This window comes from Mustela nivalis, assembly GCF_964662115.1.
Source record: "Mustela nivalis genome assembly, chromosome: 4".
NCBI classification, from domain to species: domain Eukaryota; kingdom Metazoa; phylum Chordata; class Mammalia; order Carnivora; family Mustelidae; genus Mustela; species Mustela nivalis.
This window is the reverse complement of record NC_139023.1, coordinates 7,109,128-7,132,590: the sequence shown is the minus strand read 5'-3', so window position 1 is coordinate 7,132,590 and position 23,463 is coordinate 7,109,128. Positions and strand designations below refer to the sequence as shown.

Here is a 23,463-nt window from a genome sequence, read left to right as displayed (position 1 = left end):
ACGCCTCTGTAATTTTTTTTTTTTTTTAAGTTTGTTGTTGCTGTTAATCTCTCCATCCAACGTGGGGTTTGAACTCACAACCCCAAGATCAAGAGTGCCATGTTCTACTGACTGAGCCAGCTAGGCACCCCCTCCCTCTAGTTTCTTCATGATTTTTAAAATTTTATTTGTATTTTATCTCTAGTCCTACATTGAGATCTCCAAAACTCTGTACAATTCGGGGAGGAAGTGCCCAGAGGGGAATCCCCCAGGAGGGAGGAGAGGGTCTTGGGTAGTACATTTAAATGCCTGATGTCCCCACCCGGAGTTCTTCAGAGATGCAAACAGCCCACTGGAGGAAACAACACCCACAAAATTCTGGGCTTGCACTTTCAGGCTCCCTGGGGAGTCAAGGCCCACCCCAAGAAAGCTGGAGGCAGAAGTGTGATGTAAATTTTTTTATCCTCAGAGTGGAAGCCCGAAGGCTGGCCCCACAGGCATTCTGTTTACCGTTTCAACGGAAATCAGGAATTACAGACCAGAGTCAAGTTAAGTCACCTTTGTACTTCCCTGTGAATTTTCCTATGAATTGTGCCCAGTCTGTCTCCCTGTGCTGATTAGCTGTAAAGCTCATTTAAAAAAAAAAAAAAAAAAAATCCAGCCTGGACTGGTCAGAACTGCCAGGTGGGGAGAGTATATTCCTCCCAGCAGTAGGCCTGGGGGGAGAGGCCCTCTGGGCCGAGTGGAGGGTGCAGAGAGCAGGCTGGGAGGAAAGGAGTCTAGGCGCAGAGGAGGGAGGCGCCGGGGCTCAGAGTGGAAAGTCCTTAGAAAGTTGCTTCTACTGCCACTTACGGAGCTCCCGGAGGCGCACGGGCAAGGTCCTTAGAAAGGCAGTGGACAAGCCCTGTGGAAGAGGGTTGTGAGGACCGGATGAGTATAAAGGGTTCTCCACATCGACAGAGCATTAGGTATCAGAAGTTCTGCTGTCTATAGAACTCGTGGATAATAGTAGCAATAGTTACCACTAATTGAGCACAGGAATAGTGCTTAGAAAAGCGAACACTCCATATATGTCAGGCACTGTGTCCGGTTTTTCACACACACACACACACACACACAAGCACACATATACATGATACAAACACATCTCACTCACTGGCTCTTCAAAGAAGTCTGACCAGGTCAGTTCCATTATTTCTATTTTCTGTTGGAGGAAATGATCTCCAAGAGGTTATATATGCAGTAAAATATAATTTGCAGGTGAGTACTTTGGACATTCTCTGAAGATCTCACTTCCTCTTAAACTTAAGCTACTCTAATAAAACTGGATATTGAGGCAGTATTGTTTATTCTTCTCTAGTGTTATAAACTCTGGAGCCAGACTGGGTTTGAATCCCAAACTCTCTTTGGCCAAATGATCACAGAATAGGCATAAAAATAGTGCCTGCCCCACAGAATGCCCCACAGAATGCGTATGAGGCTGTATTAGCTAATATGCAAAGTTCTGGGCACGGTGCCTAGAATACAGTAAGTGCTCAATAAAAGTTGGCCACTACTGAAGACCTACAGTAGGTCACAAGTAGCAAGGTAAGAGTGGAAGGACTATTACGTACAGCAAAGGAAACTGAAAGCTAATAACCTTCACAGCAGAAGGGAAATGTGGAAAACAAATACCCAAGCGCGTAAGTGGAAATGTATTTGGTTGGAGAAGAGCATAATAACAATATGTTATATACGTAACACAAGTATGTATATAACATATGACCCTCCGGTCCCCAGATAACATCACACACTCATAACCAGGTTAGGGTGAAGGAATGGACCTGGGGTAATGTCTATAACATTTTTTTTTTTTAAATCTGTAACATGTAAGACAATTACCAAACTGAAGAATGAGGATTCATTCACATTTCTTCAATAGAGCATCATTATAGGTTAGCAAAATTCTTTTGTTGTTGTTGTTGTTTTAAGATTTTATTGATTTATTTGGCAGAGAGAGACACAGCGAGAGAGGGAACACAAGCAGGGGGAGTGGGAGAGGGAGAAGCAGGCTTCCCACTGAGCAGGGAGCCCAATGGAGGGCTTGATCCCTGGACCCTGGGACCCATGACCTGAGCCACTTAACAACTGAGCCACTCAGGTGCCCCTTCCTTTTTTTTTTTTTTTTTGACAGGAAGTTGGATTTATTGGTGGGCATGAATATGACAGGATGGGATAGTGCCAGGTTCTCAGGAATGCAGAGCCCTCCATTTGTCCAAGGGACCATGGTCGGATATATTTTACCCCATAGCCAGCTGGGATAAGTCGCTTTTTAGCCACCACGTCTTCAAATTCATCCGCATTGAACTTAGTAAAGCCCCACTTCTTGGAGATGTGGATCTTCTAGAAGCCAGGGAACTTGAACTTGGCCCTCTGTAGGGCCTTGATCACAGGCTCCTTGTTCTGCAGCTTGGTACTGATGGACATGATGACTTGGCGAATGTGGACCCTGGCTACTGTGCCCTGAGGGTTTCCAAAGGCACCCCACATACCTGTCTGCAGCCTAAACTGGAGATAGCCATAAGGTCCGACCTCAGCATCCACTGAAAGGGCTGTCTCCAAGGTCCCTATGGAAACCCATACAATCAACAGGCTGCAGAGTACCGAGGAGGCTACTGTTTGCAGCCATGGCACACTGGGCCCCCACAGACAAAGAGCACAGTCGGCTTAATTGACTGCAGATCTTTTTTTTTTTTTTTTAAAGATTTTATTTATCCGCTTGACAGACAGAGATCACAAGTAGGCAGAGAGGCAGGCAGAGAGAGAGAGAGAGAGGAGGAAGCAGGCTCCCTGCTGAGCAGAGAGCCCGATGTGGGGCTCGATCCCAGGACTCTGGGATCATGACCTGAGCCCAGGCAGAGGCCCAACCCACTGAGCCACCCAGGCGCCTCAGATCTTTTTTTTTTTTTTAATGAAGATTTTATTTAGGGGCGTCAGCATGGCTCAGTAGGTTGGGTGTTGGCCTTGGGCTCTGGTCATGATCCTGGGGTCCTGGGAGTGAGCCCTGCGTTGGACTGCTAGCTCAGCAGAAAGCCTGCCTCTCCCTCTCCCTCTGCCCCTCTCCCATATGTGTTCCCTCTCTCGCTCTCTCTGTCAAATAAACTCTTAAAAAAAAAAAAAAAGAAAAGAAAAAGATTTTATTTCCTTACTTGAGAGAGAGAGAGAGATTACAAGTGGGGAGGAGGGTCAGAAGCAGGCCCCCCACTGAGCAGGGAGCCTAACTTGGGCCTTGATCCCAGGATCATGACCTGAGCCAAAGGCAGCCACCTAACTGGCTGAGTTCCCCAGGCACCCCTAGGTTAGCTTAATTCTAATCCTATAGTCTAACAAATCAATTTAGGAAAATGTTGGATTGGGCCTTCCTTAGTTTTGTCAAATATAAATTTTATAAAATTAAAATATATTTGTTTTTTTCAAACTTATTGGCATTTGTTTCAAGTGGAATTAGATTTAATGAAAGTAGACTATTATTTAATATTAAATACTGAAGTGACAATAAGTCTTGAGGATAAAAATGTAGACATAATCTTAATTGAGTGAATTAGCTATTACTATTACTATTGATAGATGCTTTTGGGCCAATGTGTATCTAAAATAGAAATTATTTCATAATAAAGGTAAATGTGTATGTAACACAAATGGACCCTCTATTATGGAGTATGGGCATCGAGAGAATTAAGTTAGGACCATGCTGTGTGCTGAAATGCTACCCCTTGCTGCGGGGGAACAGGTGCTGTTTGAATGGAAGTATTCTTTTTTTTTTTCTAAATTAAGCTCCAGGCCCAATGCGGAGCTTGAACTCACGACCCTGACAACCAGATACCTCTGAAGGGAAGTATCCTTGATTTTAAACCAAAAACTAGGCTCCGTGAGGGTGGGTTTCAGGAAGGTTGTCAGGACCTCTCCCTTGCCCTGACTCTTGGCTGGGTCTTAAGGAAATTAGATGACTACCCCTCTCTCCCACTAGACTTGGCTCTGAGAAGGGTCTTGCATTTTCTTCTGCCCCCGCTCCTAGCACCGAGCACGAGAAATGATTGCTGGATGTGGGAGTAAGGAGGGCCCCATCTTCATCAACGGTCCACGAGCCAGGAATTCAGGGACCCCGTGAACTGCAGGCAGAGGATCAACAAACTTTCCTAATAACCAGTTTACTGGCTGACATCACTCTTACTCTCTGTATGTTTCCCTGTGGCATCTCCTAGCAGATAGCTTTAGTTAGGCTGAGCTGTGTACCTGATTCACAGCCACTGGTTCCCAGCCTTGGAGGGGAAACAGTGCCTCTTAGAGGCCAACATGCCAGTGGCAGCAGTAATGTGTTAGGGACCTGAAAAGATATACCTTGGGGAATAGATGTAATGGTCCAGGTGGCCATCTCCGCTGGGATCATCTCTAAGCTTCAAGTCTGGAAGGCTTGGGTTGTATGGGTGACTCAGTGGGTTAAAGCCTCTGCCTTCGGTTCAGGTCATGATCCCAGAGTCTTGGGATCAGAGCCCCGCACTGGGCTCTCTACTTAACAGGGAGCCTGCTTCTCCCTCTGCCTGCCTCTCTGACTACTTGTGATCTCTGTCAAATAAATAAATAAAATCTTAAAACAAAACAAAACAAAACAAAAAAACCCTTTAAAGTTTGGAAGGCTTATTTTTATTTAAAATTGTCTTTATTTATTTTTTTTTTAAGATTTTATTTATTTATTTGTCAGAGAGGAGCGAGAGTGAGCACAGGCAGACAGAGTGGCAGGCAGAGGCAGAGGGAGAAGCAGGCTCCCCCCCAAGCAAGGAGCCCGATGTGGGACTCGATCCCAGGACGCTGGGATCACGACCCGAGCTGAAGGCAGCTGCCTAACCAACTGAGCCACCCAGGCGTCCCTTAAAATTGTCTTTAAAAATTTTTTCTTTAAGATTTATTTGAGGGGCACCTGGGTGGCTCAGTGGGTTAAAGCCTCTCCCTTCGGCTCAGGTCATGATCTCAGGGTCCTGGGATCGAGCCCCGCATCAGGCTCTCTGCTCAGCAGGGAGCCTGCTTCCTCTTCTCTCTCTGCCTGCCTCTCTGCCCATTTATGATCTCTCTGTGTGTCAAATAAATAAATAAAATCTTAAAAAAAAAAAAAGATTTATTTGATACAGAGAGAAAGAGAGAATGCCTGAGCAGGGGAAGGGGCAGAGAGATTCCCCGCTGAGCAGAGCACAGAGCCCTACACAGGACTTGATCTTTGGACCTGGAGATCATGACTGATATCATGACCCCAGCCAAAGGCAGATGCTTAACTGACTGAGCCACCCAAGTGCCCCTCCATTAACTGTCTTAATAATGCTACTTTCTCCCATTAAAATTTTTTTTAACAGAATCATGTATTCCAAAGGTTGCTAGCCTGTTAATTATGATTCCCTTCAATAGTAACTTGGATCTAAAGTCTGAATCTTTGTGGGCGCCTAAGTGGTTCAGTCGGTCAAGTGTCTGGCTTCCACTCAGGTCATGATCCCAGGGTCCTAGGATCAAGTTCCACATCGGGCTCCCTGCTCCGTGGGGAGACAACTTCTCCCTCTACCTTTCCTCCCTGCTCACGACCTCTCTCTTTCCTACACTCTCAAATGTATAAAATCTTTTTTTAAAAATCTGAATATTTGTGTCACCACCCTCCAACCCCCCCACATTCATACGCTGAAATCCTAACCCCTAATGTGATACTACAGATGATGCCTTTGAGACGTTTGCCTATGAAGGCTCCCAATGGGATTTGTATCCTTACAAAGGTAACCCAAGAAAGCACTTTTGTTCCTTCTGCCATGTGAGGACACAGCAAGAAGCCAGCCCTCTGTGAACCAGAGAGGAATCTGCCACCACCTTGATCTTGGACTTCCCAGCCTCCAGGACTGTAAGAAATAAATTCTTGTTGGTTTTGAGCCACCCAGCCGCTGGCATTCTGTTATAGCCACTCAAATGGAGGAAGACACTTGGGTAATAGTAAACCAGCTCTGCTCACCCTTGGCTTCGATTTTATGAGAGGCTATAAGCTAAAGTTGGCCAGCTCAGTTTCACGGCAGCGAGAAAGCTTCTTGATCATTCCACCACACACCAGGTACTGTGCCAGGTGCTAAGCACCGAGCTATTACTGAACACTAACAATGGCTTATATAAATGGCAAAGTGTAGTGTCCATTTGGACTGCTTCTGGAGTTGGAGGATGGCTCCACATGAGAGAGAGAGAGAGAGCGCAACCTTCCCTTGTCCCCATGTGTTCTGGCAAGAACACTGCTTTGTCACAGACTGGAAACAACTGGGCAACAATGTTACTGGGTGGACTTTGTAACCCACTGGTCAGTATTCCCCTTCCCCCAAATGATCTACTTCCCCAGGCGCCTGGGTGGATCGGTTGGTTCAGTGTCTGCCTTCGGCTCAGGTCATGATCCCAGGGACCTGGAATCGAGTCCTGCATCCGGCTCCCTGCTCAGAGGAGAGTCTGCTTCTCCCTCTGCCTCTGTGCTCTCTCCCATTCTCTCTCTCTATCTCTCAAGTAAATAAAAATCTTAAAAACAAAACCAAAAAAAACACCAACAACAATCTATTACCCCCAAAATGAGAGAGCTTAGCCTGAGGAAGTAGGTGGCAGGGTTAATTTATGGCAGTTGTCAGGAATGGCCGATGAAACGATTGGGCTGGTGTGGGAAAGCAGAAGAAGGCACAGGCTCTGTATCAGGAACCTTGGATCAAAGCCCGGCCATTGAGTTTTGTGACCTTCAGCAAGTGACTTTACCTCCCTCCTTCGACTTTCCTCTCGCAAAAAGGGGATGAGAATAGCGATATTAAGGGGTGCCTGGGTGGCTCAGTGGGTTGGGCCTCTGCCTTTGGCTCAGATCATAATATCAGGGTCCTGGGATCGAGCCCCGCATTGGGTTACCTGCTCTGCAGGAAGCCTGCTTCCCCCTCTCCCACTCCTCCTGCTTGTGTTTCCTCTCCTGCCGTCTCTCTCTGCCAAATAAATAAATCTTTAAAAAAAAAAGTATCAAAAAGAAAGAGTTAACGGAGACAATATACACAGTGCTTAGCACAAGTACTTGTTGGTAATAACTGCTGGTGTTAGGAGGTGAGACCAACTATACTACCCGCAGGTAAAACCGAAGCGCAATGAGTCTTCACAAGATACACAGACTCTTCTGACCTCCCACCCCACGTCCACTGTGTAAGCCCAGGTAACGAGAACACAGGTAATAATGAAACACTGATTAAGGACAGGTCCTACCTGGGCCACGAGAAACACCTACGCAAGCTGAGCCACTCAGACTTCCAGAGTCTTACTGAGTTCGTTACAAGGAGCGGGGCCCTGAGGTTCTGTTGAGTCTGGGCCAAGGCTGGGGCAGCAGCGAGCTAATGCCACTTGCAAGCTGCACATGGCGGCAGCAGAGGGGCCGTGAGTCAGCAGAGAAAGCATGGAGGAGGAGAGATGCAAGTCAGTGGATCGGACTCAGGGGAAAAAAGCCCAGAAAAGAGAATATGAAGCTTGACAAACCTGGACTGCAACACACATACACACACAGTACCCTGTCAGAGAACTGACTCCCCAGTTCTCATGAGGCTGGGCTGTACTTCTTGAGTATTTCCTTTAAGACTCCTCTACGTCCTGGGGCACCTGGGAGGCTCAGTATCGGCTGCCACTGGCTCAGGTCAAGATCCCAGGGTCCTGGGCTTAAGCCCCGCACTGGACTCCCTGCCCCACTGGGAAGCCTGCTTTTCCCTCTCCCACTCCCCCTGCTGTGCTCCCTCTCTTGCTGGCTCTCTGTCAAATAAATAAATACAATCCTAAAAAAAAAAGTTAAAAAAAAATCCCCTATGTCCTTACAATAGACCTTTCTTTGACCTGCATTCTTTTTTATTGTTGTGGCTCCTTAAACAGGAGGGGCCGGGGACTGTCCTAGAACTCAACCCTTACAACCTTCCATTGTGCAATTTCAGAAAAAGAGGAACAGCGGGGTCGCTGTGGATGAGGGAAAGGCTGAACCAGAGAGAGGATGTGGAGACTCAAGTGTGACAGAATACTGCCACCTACAGAGCTCAAATTTCCTTAGTGAACTTTCACTTAAATATGCGAGCAAGAGGCAAGCTACCAAATAAGCAGAGGTCTGGCGTTTGTACCTCAAGGGGCTGTTACTCTTTCTTTCTCTTTCTTTCTTTCTTTCAAGATTTATTTATTGGGGTGCATGGGGTGGCCCAGTTAGTTAAGTGCCCAACTCTGGTTTTGGTGAGGTCACAATCTCAGAGTCGTGAGATCGAGCCCCATGGGGGGCTCTGTGTGGGCATAGAGTTGGCTTAGGATTCTCTCTCCCCCTCTGCCTCTCCTTTCCTCCCCAGACCACTCTCCGCACCCCACACACACTCTTGCTCTCTTTATATCTAAAATAAATAAAGAATAAGGTGCCCCTTACTATTTCTTTATTTATACCTTACTCATTTGTGGGGGAGATGGTATACTCTAGTAAGAATATTTGACAGGGGCGCCTGGGTGACTCAGTGGGTTAAAGCCTCTGCCTTTGGCTCAGGTCATGATCCCAGGGTCCTAGGACCGAGCCCAGCATCGGGCTCTCTGCTCAACAGGGAGACTGCTTCCTCCTCTCTCTGCCTGCTTTCTGCCTACTTGTGATCTCCATCTGTCAAATAAATAAATAAAATCTTAAAAAAAAAAAAAAAGAAGTATTTGACAATGAGAAGGATTTGGGAAGACCACAGACATATCCCTCTATGTTCCAGAATCTGGAATATCCAGGTTATAAGGACTCTCAAAAAGACTTGGGTGCAAAGAGAAGGAAGAAATGTTGTTCCTAAACTTGGGAAGACTGTTGGATCTTTCCCCAAGACAAACTCTTGTATTAAGGGTAAGATTTGTTTCCAGAATCTTATCATTGTTCTTTTCTCAATGTGTCCTTCCTAAGTTACTGTTGTCACAGGACAGGCATCCTGCCTACTCTGAAACCCGCGCAAGTGTACCCTTCCTGAATATTACCTACTGGTCCTCTCTGTAATTAAAATGTTTATTCTTGCAAAGCACGACTCTAATTTAGCACTTAAGATATATGATAGAAAAAAAGATGGATTAATTTATGCTAATATATAAAGGACTGTTTAGTCTAATAGATGATGTACTCTACCCACTGATATTTGCATTTTTTTTTTTTTTCTAGAGAGGAGAACGAGTGGGAGGAGGGGCAGAGGAAGAAGCAGACTCCCTGCGGATCATGACCAGAGCTAAAGATAGATGCTTAACGGACTGAGCCACCCAGGTGTCCCCAATATTTGCACTTTATTTTTTTGACATTTGCACTTTAAACGAAGATTTTTTTGTAAGATTTTGTTTATTTATTTGACAGAGAGAGACATCACAAGTATGCAGAGAGGCAGGCAGAGAGAGAGTGGGAAGCAGGCTCCCTGCCAAGCAGAGAGCCCGATGTGGGGCTCCGATCCCAGGACCCTGAGATCATGACCTGAGCCGAAGGCAGAGGCTTAACCCGCTGAGCCTCCCAGGTGCCCCGATATTTTTTGATCCAAAAGGCCAAGTCCTTCGTAGCATAATTTTGTGCACCGAAATCATCGTACTGGGCAGGTATTTTTTGATCCAGAGGAAATCATTCTACTGGGCAGGTATTTTTTGATCCGGAGGTCTTTCCAGGGCCTTCCATGGTCTTTCCATGGTCTTCCCCTACCAGAATATACATTGCGTAAAGGCAGACATTGTTGTCTGTCTCTAATCACTGTTGAATCTTTAAAGCTGGACTTGGACTGAATAAATGGTGATATCAGGATTCAAATCCAAGTCTGTCTGGCTTTAAAGTATAATGTTCATTCTGCTATATGAAATGGTCTTTCTCTTATAATGTATCATGTCACCTACCTTAAGAGGAAAAGAGAAGAGAAATAAAGGAAAGGAATAAGAGAGATGGCGTCAAAATAGATGAAATGAAATACAGGCTCAGACATTAGCTGCAACCTGGGGCCCGCTGGCTTCTTCTTCCAAGCAAATCGATAGTTTTCTCAGGGCTCCAGTTGTTTCTCTTCCAAAACGGTTTCTATTTATTATCTTTCCTAAGTTTCTTATTATTTGTGATTTTTTAAATTTTTAATTTTATTTTTTAGACTTTTATTTTTTAAAAGACTTTATTTAATTATTTGACAGAGAGAGCAAGCATAAGCAGGGGGAGTGGGAGGGGCAGAAGCAGGCTCCCCGCTGAGCAGAGAGCCGGATGCGGGGCTCCATCCCAGGAACCCTGGGATCATGACCTGGGCCCAAGGCAGATACTCAACTAACTGAGCCGCCCAGGCGCCCTTATTTGTGATTTTTTTTTTTTAAAAACATGCTTGTTAAAAAAATAATTATCCAGTGGAAATTATGGAACAGTTGAAAGAAAACCATTACATAGGATCTTCCTAGCAAAACACAACCACTCTGAATTCACACCTTGCTACATTTTCTTCTAGGTGTCTTCCTATGCTTATATTTTTATTATTTTTAGAAGATTTTTATTTATCTGAAAGAGAGGGAGCACGTACACGAGTAGGGAGAGAGGAAGAGGGAGAGAAAGAATCTGGAGCGGACTCTCACTTGAGCTTGGAACCCTACTCAGGGCTCAATCTCAGGACCCTGAGATCATGGCCTGAGCCAAACTCAAGAATCAGTTGCTTAACCCACTGAGCCACCTAGGTGCCTCCCTATCATTCATATATATATATATATATATATATATATATATATATATATACATGTATATATATATATATCCACATTTTTAAAAGATTTTATTTATTTCTTTGGCACAGAGAGAGAGATCACAAGTAGGCAGAACAGCACAGAGAAAGCGAGGGGGAAGCAGGCTCCCCGCTGAGCAGAGAGCCTGATGCAGGGCTCGATCCCAGGACCCTGGGATCATGACCTGAGCTGAAGGCAGAGGCTTAATCCATTGAGCCACCCAGGCGCCCCTTATATTTTAAACTTAGCTATGATCATTCAGTACATATAATTTAAATCCTGATTTATTTTTTCTACCATCACTTTTTTGTTCCATACTGATATTATTCCCTGATGTTCAGTGTAAAATCCTCAGTTAAATGAAGTGAGACTTTGCTGCCCATTGGTATTAAATTTTCATAATCTTACATACTGATTCTGTGACAAGGGAATTTTAAAATTCCAAGTCTTATTGGCAGAGGGAAAAAAGTTTCCCTCTCTCTGTTAAATATTTTAGGAACTGCAAGAAATCAATAAAACATACAGTTGTGTTTATTTATAAGACTGAACAAATGCCATTATTCTCGAACCATTTTCTCCTCCCAGGGCTTTCCAAATTATCATCACTTGGGGAATGAAGAGCCATTGCCCCAGAGAAGAACAAATGTTTTAGACTCTAAGAAGGTGATCAGCACAAATATATATAAATTTGAATCGAGTTCTTATTTAATATACACGTAATGCTGTCCTAGTAAATGGTCCTAGGACCAACCACTCTACAGTCATGTAGATTAATACAGCATAGAGGTGGTTTTAGTTGTTATAGCTCAAGGGATGCCGGAAATACAGAATTTCCAAATCAGTAAAAGGTAACTAAGGTTTAGGGACTATTTATTACCTGTTCTATTCATCACCTGTGTGACTACAAATGATTAAAACCCAAACAAATTAATAAAAACTTGTCCCCACAAGTTGGGGAGGGGTATTTTTTTTTTTTTAAAGACTTTATTTATTTATTTATTAGACAGAGAGAGATCACAAGTAGGCAGAGAGGCAGTCAGAGAGAGACGGAGAAGCAGGCTTCCAGCGGAGCAGAGAGTCTGATGAGGGGCTGGATCCCAGGACCCTGAGATCATGACCTGAGCCCAAGGAAGAGGCTTAACCCACTGAGCCACCCAGGCACCCCTAGGGAGGGGTACTTTTAAGTACCAGCCAAGTTACTAGCTTCTTGGGGGCTGTTTTACAAGCATTATTTAATCCTTACAATGATGCTCCTGGGTTGGCAAGTTGCTTACTCCGTGTTTCTTCTTCCTTCTTTACTGTAAGAATCTTTGATTCTCTGGCCCTTCACCTTTGCCCTTCTCCTGGAATGAGGATGCCATGCCGAGGTGAAGCAGCCATCTCGTCCCCACAAAGACCAAAGGCTCAAGCCGGGGACGGCTGAGCAGAAAGCGTCCGACTTAGACTGCAGATGACTTCTCGGAGCTACTCTGTGCCAGCGCCGCTCTTCCTTCCTCCTAATTTGTCTAAGACACTCCTTGGTTTCCTGCTGTTGCACACAGCCATCCCAACTGGGACAGCCAACTGAAGTCACTTCCCCAAGGCGACACTGTCCGAAAGTGGCAAGACGAGAATGAAAACCCAGGTGTGTCTTGGTCTGCAAAAAAACCTTGTCTTTCTGGCCTCTGCCATGCTGAAGCCCAGGCTTCTCTCTCTGGGAAATAAAAAGGATTTCTAACCTTCCTGGATGATAGACACGCTTAGAGCGGCACCTGTCAGGGAGGACAGACACCCAGTGTTTGCTGAGTCAGGAGTTCAAGGACCCAAGTACAACTGTTTTCAGTATTCAGCTCTACAGAGCTATTTTAAGTGCTGAGGGGGAAAAAAAAAAAAAACAAAAAAAAAACCAACAACCAACTGTTTCTGTGGGTGTACTACTCTAGCTGCAGAAATGAGTCAGCAGTTTCATTGAGTTTCTCAGCTCTCTCCCGCTCTGTCCCCCTCCTCTTCTCTGCCTCCCCTCTCCTTCCTAGAAGGCCCTCTCATCTCACCCGTGGGCCCCTGCAAGCCCGGCTCCCTACCCCAGCCCACCCCCCAAAAAGGGGGCCGGGGCGTATGGATTCCGCGAGAAAAGCTCTTTGAACGGATCGGCTCATTCTGCTGGGGAAGAGAGGAGTAAGCCCACGGGAGGGGCCATCCTTTCCAGACCGGCAGGGAAAAATCAAAAACAGGGAGCTGAGCAGCAGTCCAGAGGAGCAGATGCGAAAAGCTCCAGGCTGGGGAGTTAAAGCTGCAGGAAGGTACTGATTCCTCGCCAGACTTGCAAGGACACAGCAGGGCTTGGAATCGCTCATTTCTATTGCAAGCAAATGTGTTAAATGTGTACTTTGGATTGGTTTGAAAAGGTCTGAATTGTGAACTTTCAAAAAAACAACGATCTTGAGACGTACTATACCATGCCACAAGTACCAAAGTACCAGGAGAGTCATTTTGCTCTGACCCAGATACCAGAACCAGACCTAGATAGCCAGGCCCTCACAGGAAGGAGACTGGCTGTGGCAAGGACCTATTGGGACCTTGGACTCTGAGCTACTTAGGAGTCGCTATTCACATACCTGGGAGAGAGGGAGCGGTTTGGGGACTTGGGTCTGGGGCGCGTGGGCGCGGCAGGGTGTGGACCTGCTCTGGAAAACCGCGGGTGTATGGGGAGAACTGGAGAACAAGCCGCAGCCCTTCCAACTCTTCACGCTACCTACAGCGGGCGAGGGAACGGTCAGGCCAAAGAGGAGACTTTTCTTTGCCTCTCTGTGCTCCCGATCTTCTAATCGTCCATTTCTCTGCAGTGGACACCTGAGCCCCTGGCAGAGAACTGGATCCACACCCAACTCTCCCTTCTTTTCTCAAATCGTCTGCCTATGTCATTTCTGGGCTCTTCAGCTCATATGGGCAAGTGACTGAGCCCATCCCCAATTATGTGTGCTGTACTCAACAACCACAGGCTACTGGCACCTTATGGTCAACTTCACTGAAGGGCTGGAAATGGGGAGAGAATGGACTTTGGAGGTGTGGGCTGGCTTTTGAGAAGTTCTGGTCCAGGTCAGCTAACCATCCTGCTGGCCTGAAGGCCCAGTCTACCGTCACAGACTGTTTTCCAATCTGAAGAGTCACCCTACAGAGTCCCCTGGCATCCTGTCTCCATACATGTACTCACTTGGGCCGCAGACTCAGGCAAATGAATTAGGTCAGCTGCAACTTGCTCCGGGATCCCGGATTGCTGGTAGAGGTGGCAGTGACTCCACAATAAACCATCTCAAGCTTCCCTGGGATCTTGGCAGCAGCTAGTATCGTGAACTTCAAAGGATTTGGTCTCGCTATGGACTGCAGTAATGAAAAAACCCCATTCTAGCTGTTCTAGACCTGCCTGTTCGGCTAGCCAGAAGGTTTGGGGGGAGATGGTGGGTGTGGTAGGGAACGGACTGCAACTTCTCCAGGGTGGGCAAGAGCACCGGGGCTTGGATCCGATAAATCCGTCCCCCAATAAATAGTTTAATAAAAAGTCCTTTTGGAACTGAAAATGGGATTTCCCAATGTAGATGTCTCCTAAGTAAGCAATTCTGCTTATGGTATTTTCTCAAAAATGGAAACACACCTGGACTGCAGTTTTGTTTTGCTGGTTTTTTTTAAAGGGTAAAGATACAGCTTTGCTTGTCGACAGAAGCACAATGCAAAGTGAAATTGTTTTTATTACATAATGCAATATGATCTTTGAACCTTTTGCAGAGCAACAGAACTGAGGCTAGCAATAGGCTAGTAGCATTGCTGGGAAAATATTTTTCCAAAAAAAAAATTGGCCAGTAGTCAAGTCCATTAGGGCATAGTGAGCATCTATTGTTTTTCCTATTCTGATAAAATTTCCCCTGGCATGGTATTCCAGAATTCCTTTGAAGAAAGTCCCTGTTCCTGCTCTTATGCCTTCTGCTTTGAGATGAACTGAGGACTCACTGCTGGCTTTGGAGGTGGACACATGAATCAAGGTCCATCAGTGTATCTCACACACTAGGCTACACAACTTGACCCAACACATGGGCACATGACTCAGCCAGATGCCAAGAGTCATGAGAGAGCTTAGGAGTCTTCCCTGGTAAACTTGGATCTGGGAGATTATAGGACTGACAGCCGTCTTGGCCCTGTGTGGAGCCAGAGAAAAAAACTGATAAAAGAGCAGAGCCCAGGGACACCTGGGTGGCTCAGTGGGTTAGGCCTCTGCCTTTGGCTCAGGTCATGATCTCAGGATCCTGGGATCGAGTCCCGCATCGGGCTCTCTGCTTGGCAGGGAGCCTTTCTGCTTCTTCCTCTCTCTCTCTCTGCTTGCCTCTCTGCCTACTTGTGATCTCTCTCTGTCAAATAAATGAAAAAAATCTTACAAAAAAAGAGCAGAGCCCAGAAATAGAGAAAACCCAGATCCTGAGGACATTGTCTTGATGCCCCCAGATTAAACCATATCTAAACTAACAGTCTTTCCAGTAACATCAGTCAATATAGTTTCAGTTAAGCACAATTATACAGTAATATCTTTATATGTTCAGTTTTTAAGAAAATGATCGCGTACACCAGACGATCTGGGATCTGGCTCTCCACTCTAATCTTTACTGAGTTCTTACTATGATTTAGGTATTCAAGTATTTCTTCTGAAAGATTTATGTATTTTAGGGGTGCCTGGGTGGCTCAGCAGTTAAGGGTCTGCCTTCAGCTCAGGTCATGATCCCAGGGTCCTGGGATTGAGCTCTGCATAAGGCCCCCCGCTCAGCAGGAAGTCTGCTTCTCCCTCTCCCACTCTCCCTGCTTTTATTCTGTTTTTCACTGTGTCTCTCTCTGTCAAAAAATAAGTATAATCTTTAAAAAAAAAAAAAGATTTACATATTTTGGAGAGAAAGAGTACGCACAGGCGAGTGCGTGCAGGGGTGGGGTGGGGGTGAGCAGAGGAAGTGGGAGAGAGGAACTTTAGCAGATCTCAAGTCAGGGCTCTATATCATGACCCGGAGATCACTACCTGAGCTGAAACCAAGAGCTGGCTGCTCCACTGAGGGCACCACCCAGGGGCCCCTCAGATATTAAGTATTAGGCACATTAAAGATATTCTCTAATAAAATCCTAACAACCACCTTTACTTCCTTTCAAAACAGGTAGAGCAGGAATTTGAACCCTAGACTCTAGAGCACATGAGGCTGCTTGACTATTGTGAGTCCATGCCTTGGCTACATTTCTCATCTCTTAAGGGACGTGGCTGCCCAAAATTTGAGCCTCTCAATCTTTTTGTTCAAATGAAATAGGCAATGTAAACAAATGAAATCGATAGAGTGGAACAGGATGGGGCCCAGAACCTTCTTTCTTGCATCCTCCTCTCCTAAGGAATTCTTAGGACTTTGAAAAAATATTTTGAGGGGCGCCTGGGTGGTTCAGTTCGTTAAGCATCTGCCTTCAGGTTATGACCCCGGAGTCCTGGGACTAAGCCCCCCACCCCCCATCAGTTTCCCTGCTGGGCAGGGAGTCTGCTTCTCCCTCTGCCCCTCCCCCTGCTCACTCTCTCTCTTTCTGTCTCATAAATAAATACAATTTAAAAAAAAAATTTTTTTTTGAAAAGAACTTCATGGGACCCAATAAGGATGAAGGTATGTACACCCTCTACATACCCACACGGAACAATCTCTAAAATATATTAAATGGGATAAAGATGTAGAACAGCATATACAATGTGCTACATTAATTTATGTTATTTTTAAAAAGAGAAAGACAGAGGGAGATTTTGATATCTAGAAGGATAAACAAGAACGGTTTTCACTGATCGCCTGAGTAGCCAAGGAATACAGTAGGGCAACTTTTTACTATATGCCCTATTGTGCTTTTCATTTTGACCATGTGAATGTATCACCTGTCTTAGAAAAAGGAGGAGGAAGGGAAGGAGAAGGAGGAAGAGGAAGAGGAGAAGAACAGGGAGGAGAAGAAAACCACTTATGAGTGTGAATCTCCAAGCACGGTAAGCGGGCCACTGGGAGGTCGAGATGGTTCTCCCAGTGGGCTGAGATCTAGTCCCCAAAATATAAATTCTTTCTCCCACCCAACATTTACCTTCACATATGACTAAACATGTGCTATTAAGATAGTGATTAAAGGCCAACAAAATATTCATCAAGTAAAAAATGAGCACGTTAATAACATTTTCTGGGGACCCCGGTGCAGACTCTGCTGAGGAAGTCGGCTGCCACACAATGCTGAGCAAAGCTGCAGAATTTCTGCTCTGAGGCACATGGGCTGAAAGCAGGAATTTCCTCCCCTCGGGAATTCATTCACCCAGAGTTACCAAGTGCTCAGTACGTGTCAGATACTGTGCTCAGCGCTGAGGACAAAGCATTTCACGAAAGGACTAAAATCACTGCCCATATGGACTTACATCTTGCTGGCAATGAGGACAGAGACAATAAACAAGATAAAGATGTAAAATACATACTGTACTCCATTAGTGCTACAGTGAATATTTTTTTCACATTTTATGAAACCTGAAAGTGGGATGTATCTTTCGGTAGATGCATGTGACAGCTGGCAGGGCTTAATTTTTTTCTTTCTCTGAGGGGCTCTTAATGGTGTCTTAGATCTGATGAAATACAGGAAAATACTACAGATGGGGGCATACCGTCCCAGACTGACAAGGGCTACAGAGAACAATAAGCAGAGCAGAGGGAGAAAGAGTATGAGGAAACTGCAACTTACAACAGTCGGCAGAGATCTGGGTAACATTTGAGCAGAATTAAACAGGTGAAGGAGCGAGCCATTCATTCCTCTGTCCGGGTGGAACAGCATCCCCAATACGGGAAAAGAACAAGGGGGGAGGGGAGAGTAAGTTTCAGAAACACAACCTGCTAGTGTGGCAGAAGTGGAGGGAATGTAGCCGGAGAAGAGGTCAGGGAGAAGCGGGGGGCCAGATTACATAGGGACTTGATCATTGCCTTTAGTGTACAAGAGGCTGGGTAGCATTGTAGCTAAGAGCGCAGGCTTTGGAGCCAGATCTTGGATTTATGCCCTACATTTGCCACTTCCTAGCTATATGACATCAAGCAAATTACTCTCTTCCTGTTTCACCATCTGTAAAATGGGGCTATTGTCACTACCTACCTCATGAGGTTGCTTGTGAGGATTAAGTGAAGTATTTCACGTAAAACACTTTGGATAGACAGAGCCTGGTAAATAAGGCGTACCACCTATGTGTTTAATATTGTTATTCTTGATTGGTTATGAATTTTGATAGCTGTCTCATCCTTAGTAATTTATTTTTCTCTCTGTTGTTTGGTTAAGGGCTAGTAATGCGTAATTGTATCAACAATGCTTTGCGGGGGCCCTTGGCTGGTATGCAACTCTTGATCTCTGGGTCATGAGTTCGAGCCCCACATTGTGCAGAGTTGGCTTAAAAAAAAGCAAAACAAAACAAAGTTCTGCAGTAATTAGTCTCTGAACACCTGTGTATGGTATATTTCTTTTTTTTTTTTTAAGATTTTATTTATTTATTTGACAGACAGAGATCACAAGTAGGCAGAGAGGCAGGCAGAGAGAGAGAAAGGGAAGCAGGCTCCCCGCTGAGCAGAGAGCCGAGAGCCCAATGGGGCTCGATCCCAGGACCCTGGGATCATGACCTGAGCTGAAGGCAGAGGCTTTGACCCACTGAGCCACCCAGGCGCCCCAGTATATTTCAAGTACAGATTAACATTTCATTTTTCTAAGCAGGTATAGATAATACTCCACCACACCACCATCCCCCCAACCAAAAAACAATCTTGTGCAATTTTGTTCCATTGCTTAGTTGAGTTTGCCAGGAGAAAGTTAGGATGGGGAAAGGGGGCCACTGCAGAGACACTGAAGTAGGGGATTGTAAGGAAGCAATTTAAATCATGAATTTTGCACCAGTTAATTTTGTTGTTGCTATGTTATCCGGTTTGGTTTAAAGAAAAACCACTTTTATTCACCCAAGTTAGAATTTTTGATTATGTGTATTTGATTTTATTTTTTAAGATTTATTTATTTGACAGACAGACAGAGAGAGAGAGTGCATAAGTAGGCAGAGTGGCAGGCAAGGGGGAGGGCGAAGCAGGCTCTCCACTGCGCAGGGAGCCCTGTGTGGAGCTCAATCCCACTCTGGGATCGAGCCCTGAACCGAAGGCAGCCGTTTAACCAACTGAGCCACCCAGGTGCCCCTGATTATGTGTACTTTAACGATTTGTGGCACTCTTATCCTGAATATTTAGATTTATGGAAGTCTGAAGCGTAAGTCAGGTAGTCACAATTTTTTCACGTTTTCTCTTCCTTTATTTAAGAAACAGTCCTTGAACATCTACCACATTAAAGAAATTATACTGGGTGATTAAAGGGCACAAACAGGAACAAGACAAGGTCCCTGACTTTTCTCTATAAAATTGGTGGAAGTACATTCATATGTAACTCCTTTTCTCTTAAATAAGAAGTCCATTTCATGGCTGTTCTGCAATCATGATGCCTGTGGTCCTCTTTCAGACCCCAAACGAGGGACAAATTAGCCACGGTCCCCTCTCTACTTCCTCTTGAGGCTGGGAGTGGTGAGGAGTTTCACCCCTTGCCAGACACCAAGACAGAGGCAAGATTCTGAGGTTACAGGGAGAATGGGGGCTCGACCGTTACCTCCTCTGGACCCACTGTCCATCCCTCCTGCCCATAGTCCTTCCAGCCCACGGGATGCTGTTAGGAAAGAAAACAGGTCAACTGGAGGGAAAACTCACTGAATGCTGTTACTGACCTACAATACTCACCAGGTTAAAACAAAGCAGGACACTTTGACAAGGTCGGTGCTTAAAAGAATTTAGCTCAAATGTCAAGGCACTGTTTTTTACTATGAAAGAATACATGCAGCAGATATCCATGGGCCCCACTCCAGATGATGGGATAGAGTGAGGCACAGGAAGAAGGGGAGGAGAGGCTCCCGAAAGGCTGGGGCTTAGGGACTGAGTGAGGTTCTTTGCATACTTTACTTGGTAATAGCAATGCTGAGCATTTATTGGTCACTTTTTAAAGGCTGCAACAAAATGCACCCATGGAAAATGTCTGAAGCAAATGTCAAGCGTCCAGTTTTAAAGCAGAAGACAATGCTAAGTGCACAGTATTTTGGGCAGTACGATCCCGACCATTCTCCAAGTCACCCAAGCTCAAAACCTTGGCAGTAGGAAAGGAACTTTCACCATAACCTCCACGGTATGTGTTATCTACCATTCCACCGCACAGATGAGAAAAGGACCCTCCTCCTCAGCATCATATTCACTATCCACAATGTCTTCTTCATTCATCCATCAGTCTCATCTTTTATGATAGGCCGACCACACAGAGATACAGAAACGAGGAACATAATCCTGCCCTTAACAGTTTGGTTTCCCAAGCATTTACTGAGTGTTTTCCATATATTAACCACGGCCAAGTGCTAGCATAGACATATGTATCCGGATTTCGGGGAAAGCTTTCAGATGATGCCAAAGTTAAGTCTTAAGGAACCAGTAGGAGTTTCCTGGATGAGGATGTGGGAGGGGAAGGGCATATCCAGGCCTAATTCCAGAGTATGTGGGGGAGGCATCAGCTGGAAAGATAGAAGCCAGAACGTAACAGGCCTGTACCGCAAGCTGCAGAGACTGGGTTTTATTATGGAGCAGATGGACAACCACCGGAGGATTTTAAGAAGAGTATCAACATGGACAGATGTTTTGTCATTGTTAGACTCATGGAAGGGTGACTGGACTGGACAGAAGCCAGGGCTTGAATGCAGACAAACTGGTTAGGAAGCTACTGCTATAATCTTGGTGAAAAATAATGAGAACATAAACTATGTCAGAGGCAGAGAGGATGAAGAACATAGGACCTGTTCTAGAAATAGTCTAGAAATAGAAATGAAAGGACCTGAGTTCTGGGCATGTGGGGGTGGAATCCAGAACCTAAGATTCCTCCCAGTGTCCTCCTAGCTTAGGCAATTATCTGTCTAGCGGTACTGTTGAGGGTGGCAAGGCACAAAGAAGCATATTGATGTCTGTCTTTCCTTTTTTTTTTTTTTCTTTTTTTCCTTCAGTGGAGCCTGGGGGGAAATGATGAGTTCAGTTTTAAACGCTGAATTAGAGACCTGCAGGGCATCCAAGTGGAGAGGTGTATGAATCAGTAAGCTAACTCGACCCTGCGCTTTTCAGGGTCAAGAACAAGCCTACTCCAGAAGCATGTGTGCCTACCTGGGCAATCTCATTTCGAAAGGAACAGGGCATTCCATTTTGAGAAAAATGACATTTTTCACGTTTAAAAAGAAAAAGCACTGAAAATGCAGGGCTTGAGAGTCAATAACAAAACAGGATGCTCCTAGCTGCCCAGCTGACACTACAGATCCATGCCTTTTCTCTCACTAAACGCAGGGTTCGACCACCTCACACCGCCTGCAAACAGCGGCGTACCTGGCGTTGGGATCTAGGAATTCCTTTTGTAACAGGTTTGGAGAGCAAGGACCGGGAAACGCGCCCTCCGGTGGCCGTGGAACGAGGGGGCTCGACCACTCTTTGCCACCAAACAAAGCCCTGTGAAGACAAGCAGTTTACAAGGATCGGAAGGCCCCAAGGCTCCTCCTGCTCAACCGCAAACCCCAAGGAACCTCCCAGGGGCCGGGATCCCCTTACCTGTCACGTCGGCCGAAGTAAAATTTCACTTTCGACTCCACAAAATACGACCCCAGACTCGACAGCTGGCAGTACGTCCCCTCCGGCGACAATTAAACACCCCGCAAGCCAAAACACCTACACTACCGGGATTCTCTCCAGCCGGCAGGGCCGGGCTTCGACCACGTGGGTGACGGGGGCCGGCGGTCGCTACCCGCTAAGGGCCGGAGCAGGAGGCGTGTCCCTGCCGAGGGAGGAGGGGCCAGCGCGATGGGCGGGGCTTGGGCGGGTACGGGCTACCGGCCTCCGCTCGCCTACTTTTCCCCTTTGCCTTCGCCCTTCGAGCCGCCACGTAATGCCACGTCCCCGCGCATGCGCATCTTCACTCGTGGTGGCGGCTGTTTCCGGGCTTAGGGGGCTGGAGCGGCCGCCGAGTAGGAGGCGTTGGTGGCCGCGGCTGGGGAGTGCAGAGTGCGGGCTTGGGGGCCAGGCCCTGCCGAAGGCAGGGAAAGTTACCTTTCCTTTCCCGAAGGGGCCGGTAGAGCCGGTGGCTGAGCGACGAGATGAATTTCCTCCGCGGGGTGATGGGGGGTCAGAGCGCCGGACCCCAGCACACAGAAGCCGAGACGGTGAGGGGAGCGCGATGGGTCCGCGACTTGGGAAGGGTTCGGGCAGGAACGGGACGGAGGATTCGGGGGCCTGGAGGTGACTTCCCGCGCCCCGCCGTGGGCTGGGGGTCCACATGCCGCCTCTCCCGTTGCCTCCCTTCCTCTGCTGAAACCGCGGAGTTCCTCCCTTACGCCCCCCGCGCAGCCCCCTCCGCGGCGTTCCGGCCGGGCTGACAGGAGCCGCGCCCCGGAGCCCCGCAGGCCCGGCCTGGGGGGTGGTCCTCCGCCGGTGCCGCCCGGGAAGGGCTCGATCCTGCGCCCAGGTGGCTCGACCTGTCCCCTGTGCCCCCGGGGGCTGCGGGCCCTGGCCGCCTTCGCCCGCCTCGAGAGGAAGCTGAAGTGCTGCTGCCTCCGCCGCAGCCTGGAGTGGGGCCTGGGGGGGCTGCGAGGTGGAAAACCCAGCTGTTGACCCGAGCCTGTGGCTGAGAGTAAAAAGATAGTTTGGGGGCACAGAGCCACCTGCTCCTGCCCCTTCAACTGCAGGGAGGTCGTTCTGGCAGGTGTTACTAGTTCAGACCTCGTTTTTCGGGCTCCTCCAACTCTGTGCCTTTGGGGAAATGCTCGCCTGAGCGTGTAGGGGTACTTCGCGCTCACGCCGCCCCGGGACGCCTCCGTGGCGTTCCCTTACGCTCACCCCATTCAGAAGTCTGAACCCTCGGTGCAAACAGGATTTGCAGCGTCACTTTGAAAACTTGTCAGCCATGGAAAGCTGTGTTGGATCGTTGGTTCAGCGTTAGGTGTAGCATAAACTTACTCTGAAGTTTGGTTAGTTTCTATTAGAAATTAGTGTGTGCGGCATTTTCAAAATAAACTATTTGACAATAATTTTTAAGATTTTATTTATTTATTTGACAGAGAGGGAGAGACAGCGAGAGAGGGAACACAAGCCGGGTGGGCGGGAGAGGGAGAAGTAGGCTCTCCCCAGAGCCGGGAGCCCAGTGCTGGTCTCGATCCCACAAACCCTGAGATCAGGACCTGAGGCCACGCTTGGCAGAGGCTTAACCAACGACTGAGCCACCCAGGCACCCCGAGAATAATTTTAGATATACAGAAAAGTGACAAAGTATGACATTTTAAAGGTAAACTTTGTGTCCTATTCATAGACATAATTGGGATGTCTATGAACATAGGCCCTATGTTCTGTGTTGCCCGGATCTGGAGGGATAATAATACCTTTCGTTTGTCAAGCTCTTACCTTGAGGAAGGTACTATGCTGAGCTCTCTCTAATCTGTATTCTCCATTAATCTAACCACCTTGCAAGATGGATGATGGTATCTTCACTTTACAAATGAAATGAGGTTTCGAGAGATGAAGTAACTTGACCAAGGTCGCGCACTGTAAGTAGTAGGGTCAGGATTCATGGTTTGCCTTTTTC

At 46.7% G+C, this 23,463-nt stretch overlaps 2 protein-coding genes across 5 annotated transcripts in view; one reads left to right on the top strand and one right to left on the bottom strand.

The window, feature by feature from the left end:
- The window catches only part of G3BP2 (G3BP stress granule assembly factor 2), an 88,668-nt gene extending 67,009 nt beyond the window's left edge, over window positions 1-21,659 (bottom strand). For 2 of the 3 annotated variants that reach the window (XM_082727013.1, XM_082727016.1), the window contains exon 1: window positions 21,441-21,659. The gene's annotated coding sequence lies outside the window, so the exon portion shown is untranslated. The remainder of the gene's footprint in view (window positions 1-21,440) is intronic. The other variant, XM_082727018.1, reaches the window with a different exon arrangement.
- Window positions 21,660-21,748: 89 nt separating this feature from the next.
- The window catches only part of USO1 (USO1 vesicle transport factor), a 94,462-nt gene continuing 92,747 nt past the window's right edge, over window positions 21,749-23,463 (top strand). The window contains exon 1 of one of the 2 annotated variants that reach the window (XM_082727006.1): window positions 21,749-22,048. In XM_082727006.1, the coding sequence (XP_082583132.1) occupies window positions 21,983-22,048 (66 nt within the window). In that variant the 5' untranslated portion in view covers window positions 21,749-21,982. The remainder of the gene's footprint in view (window positions 22,049-23,463) is intronic. The other variant, XM_082727005.1, reaches the window with a different exon arrangement.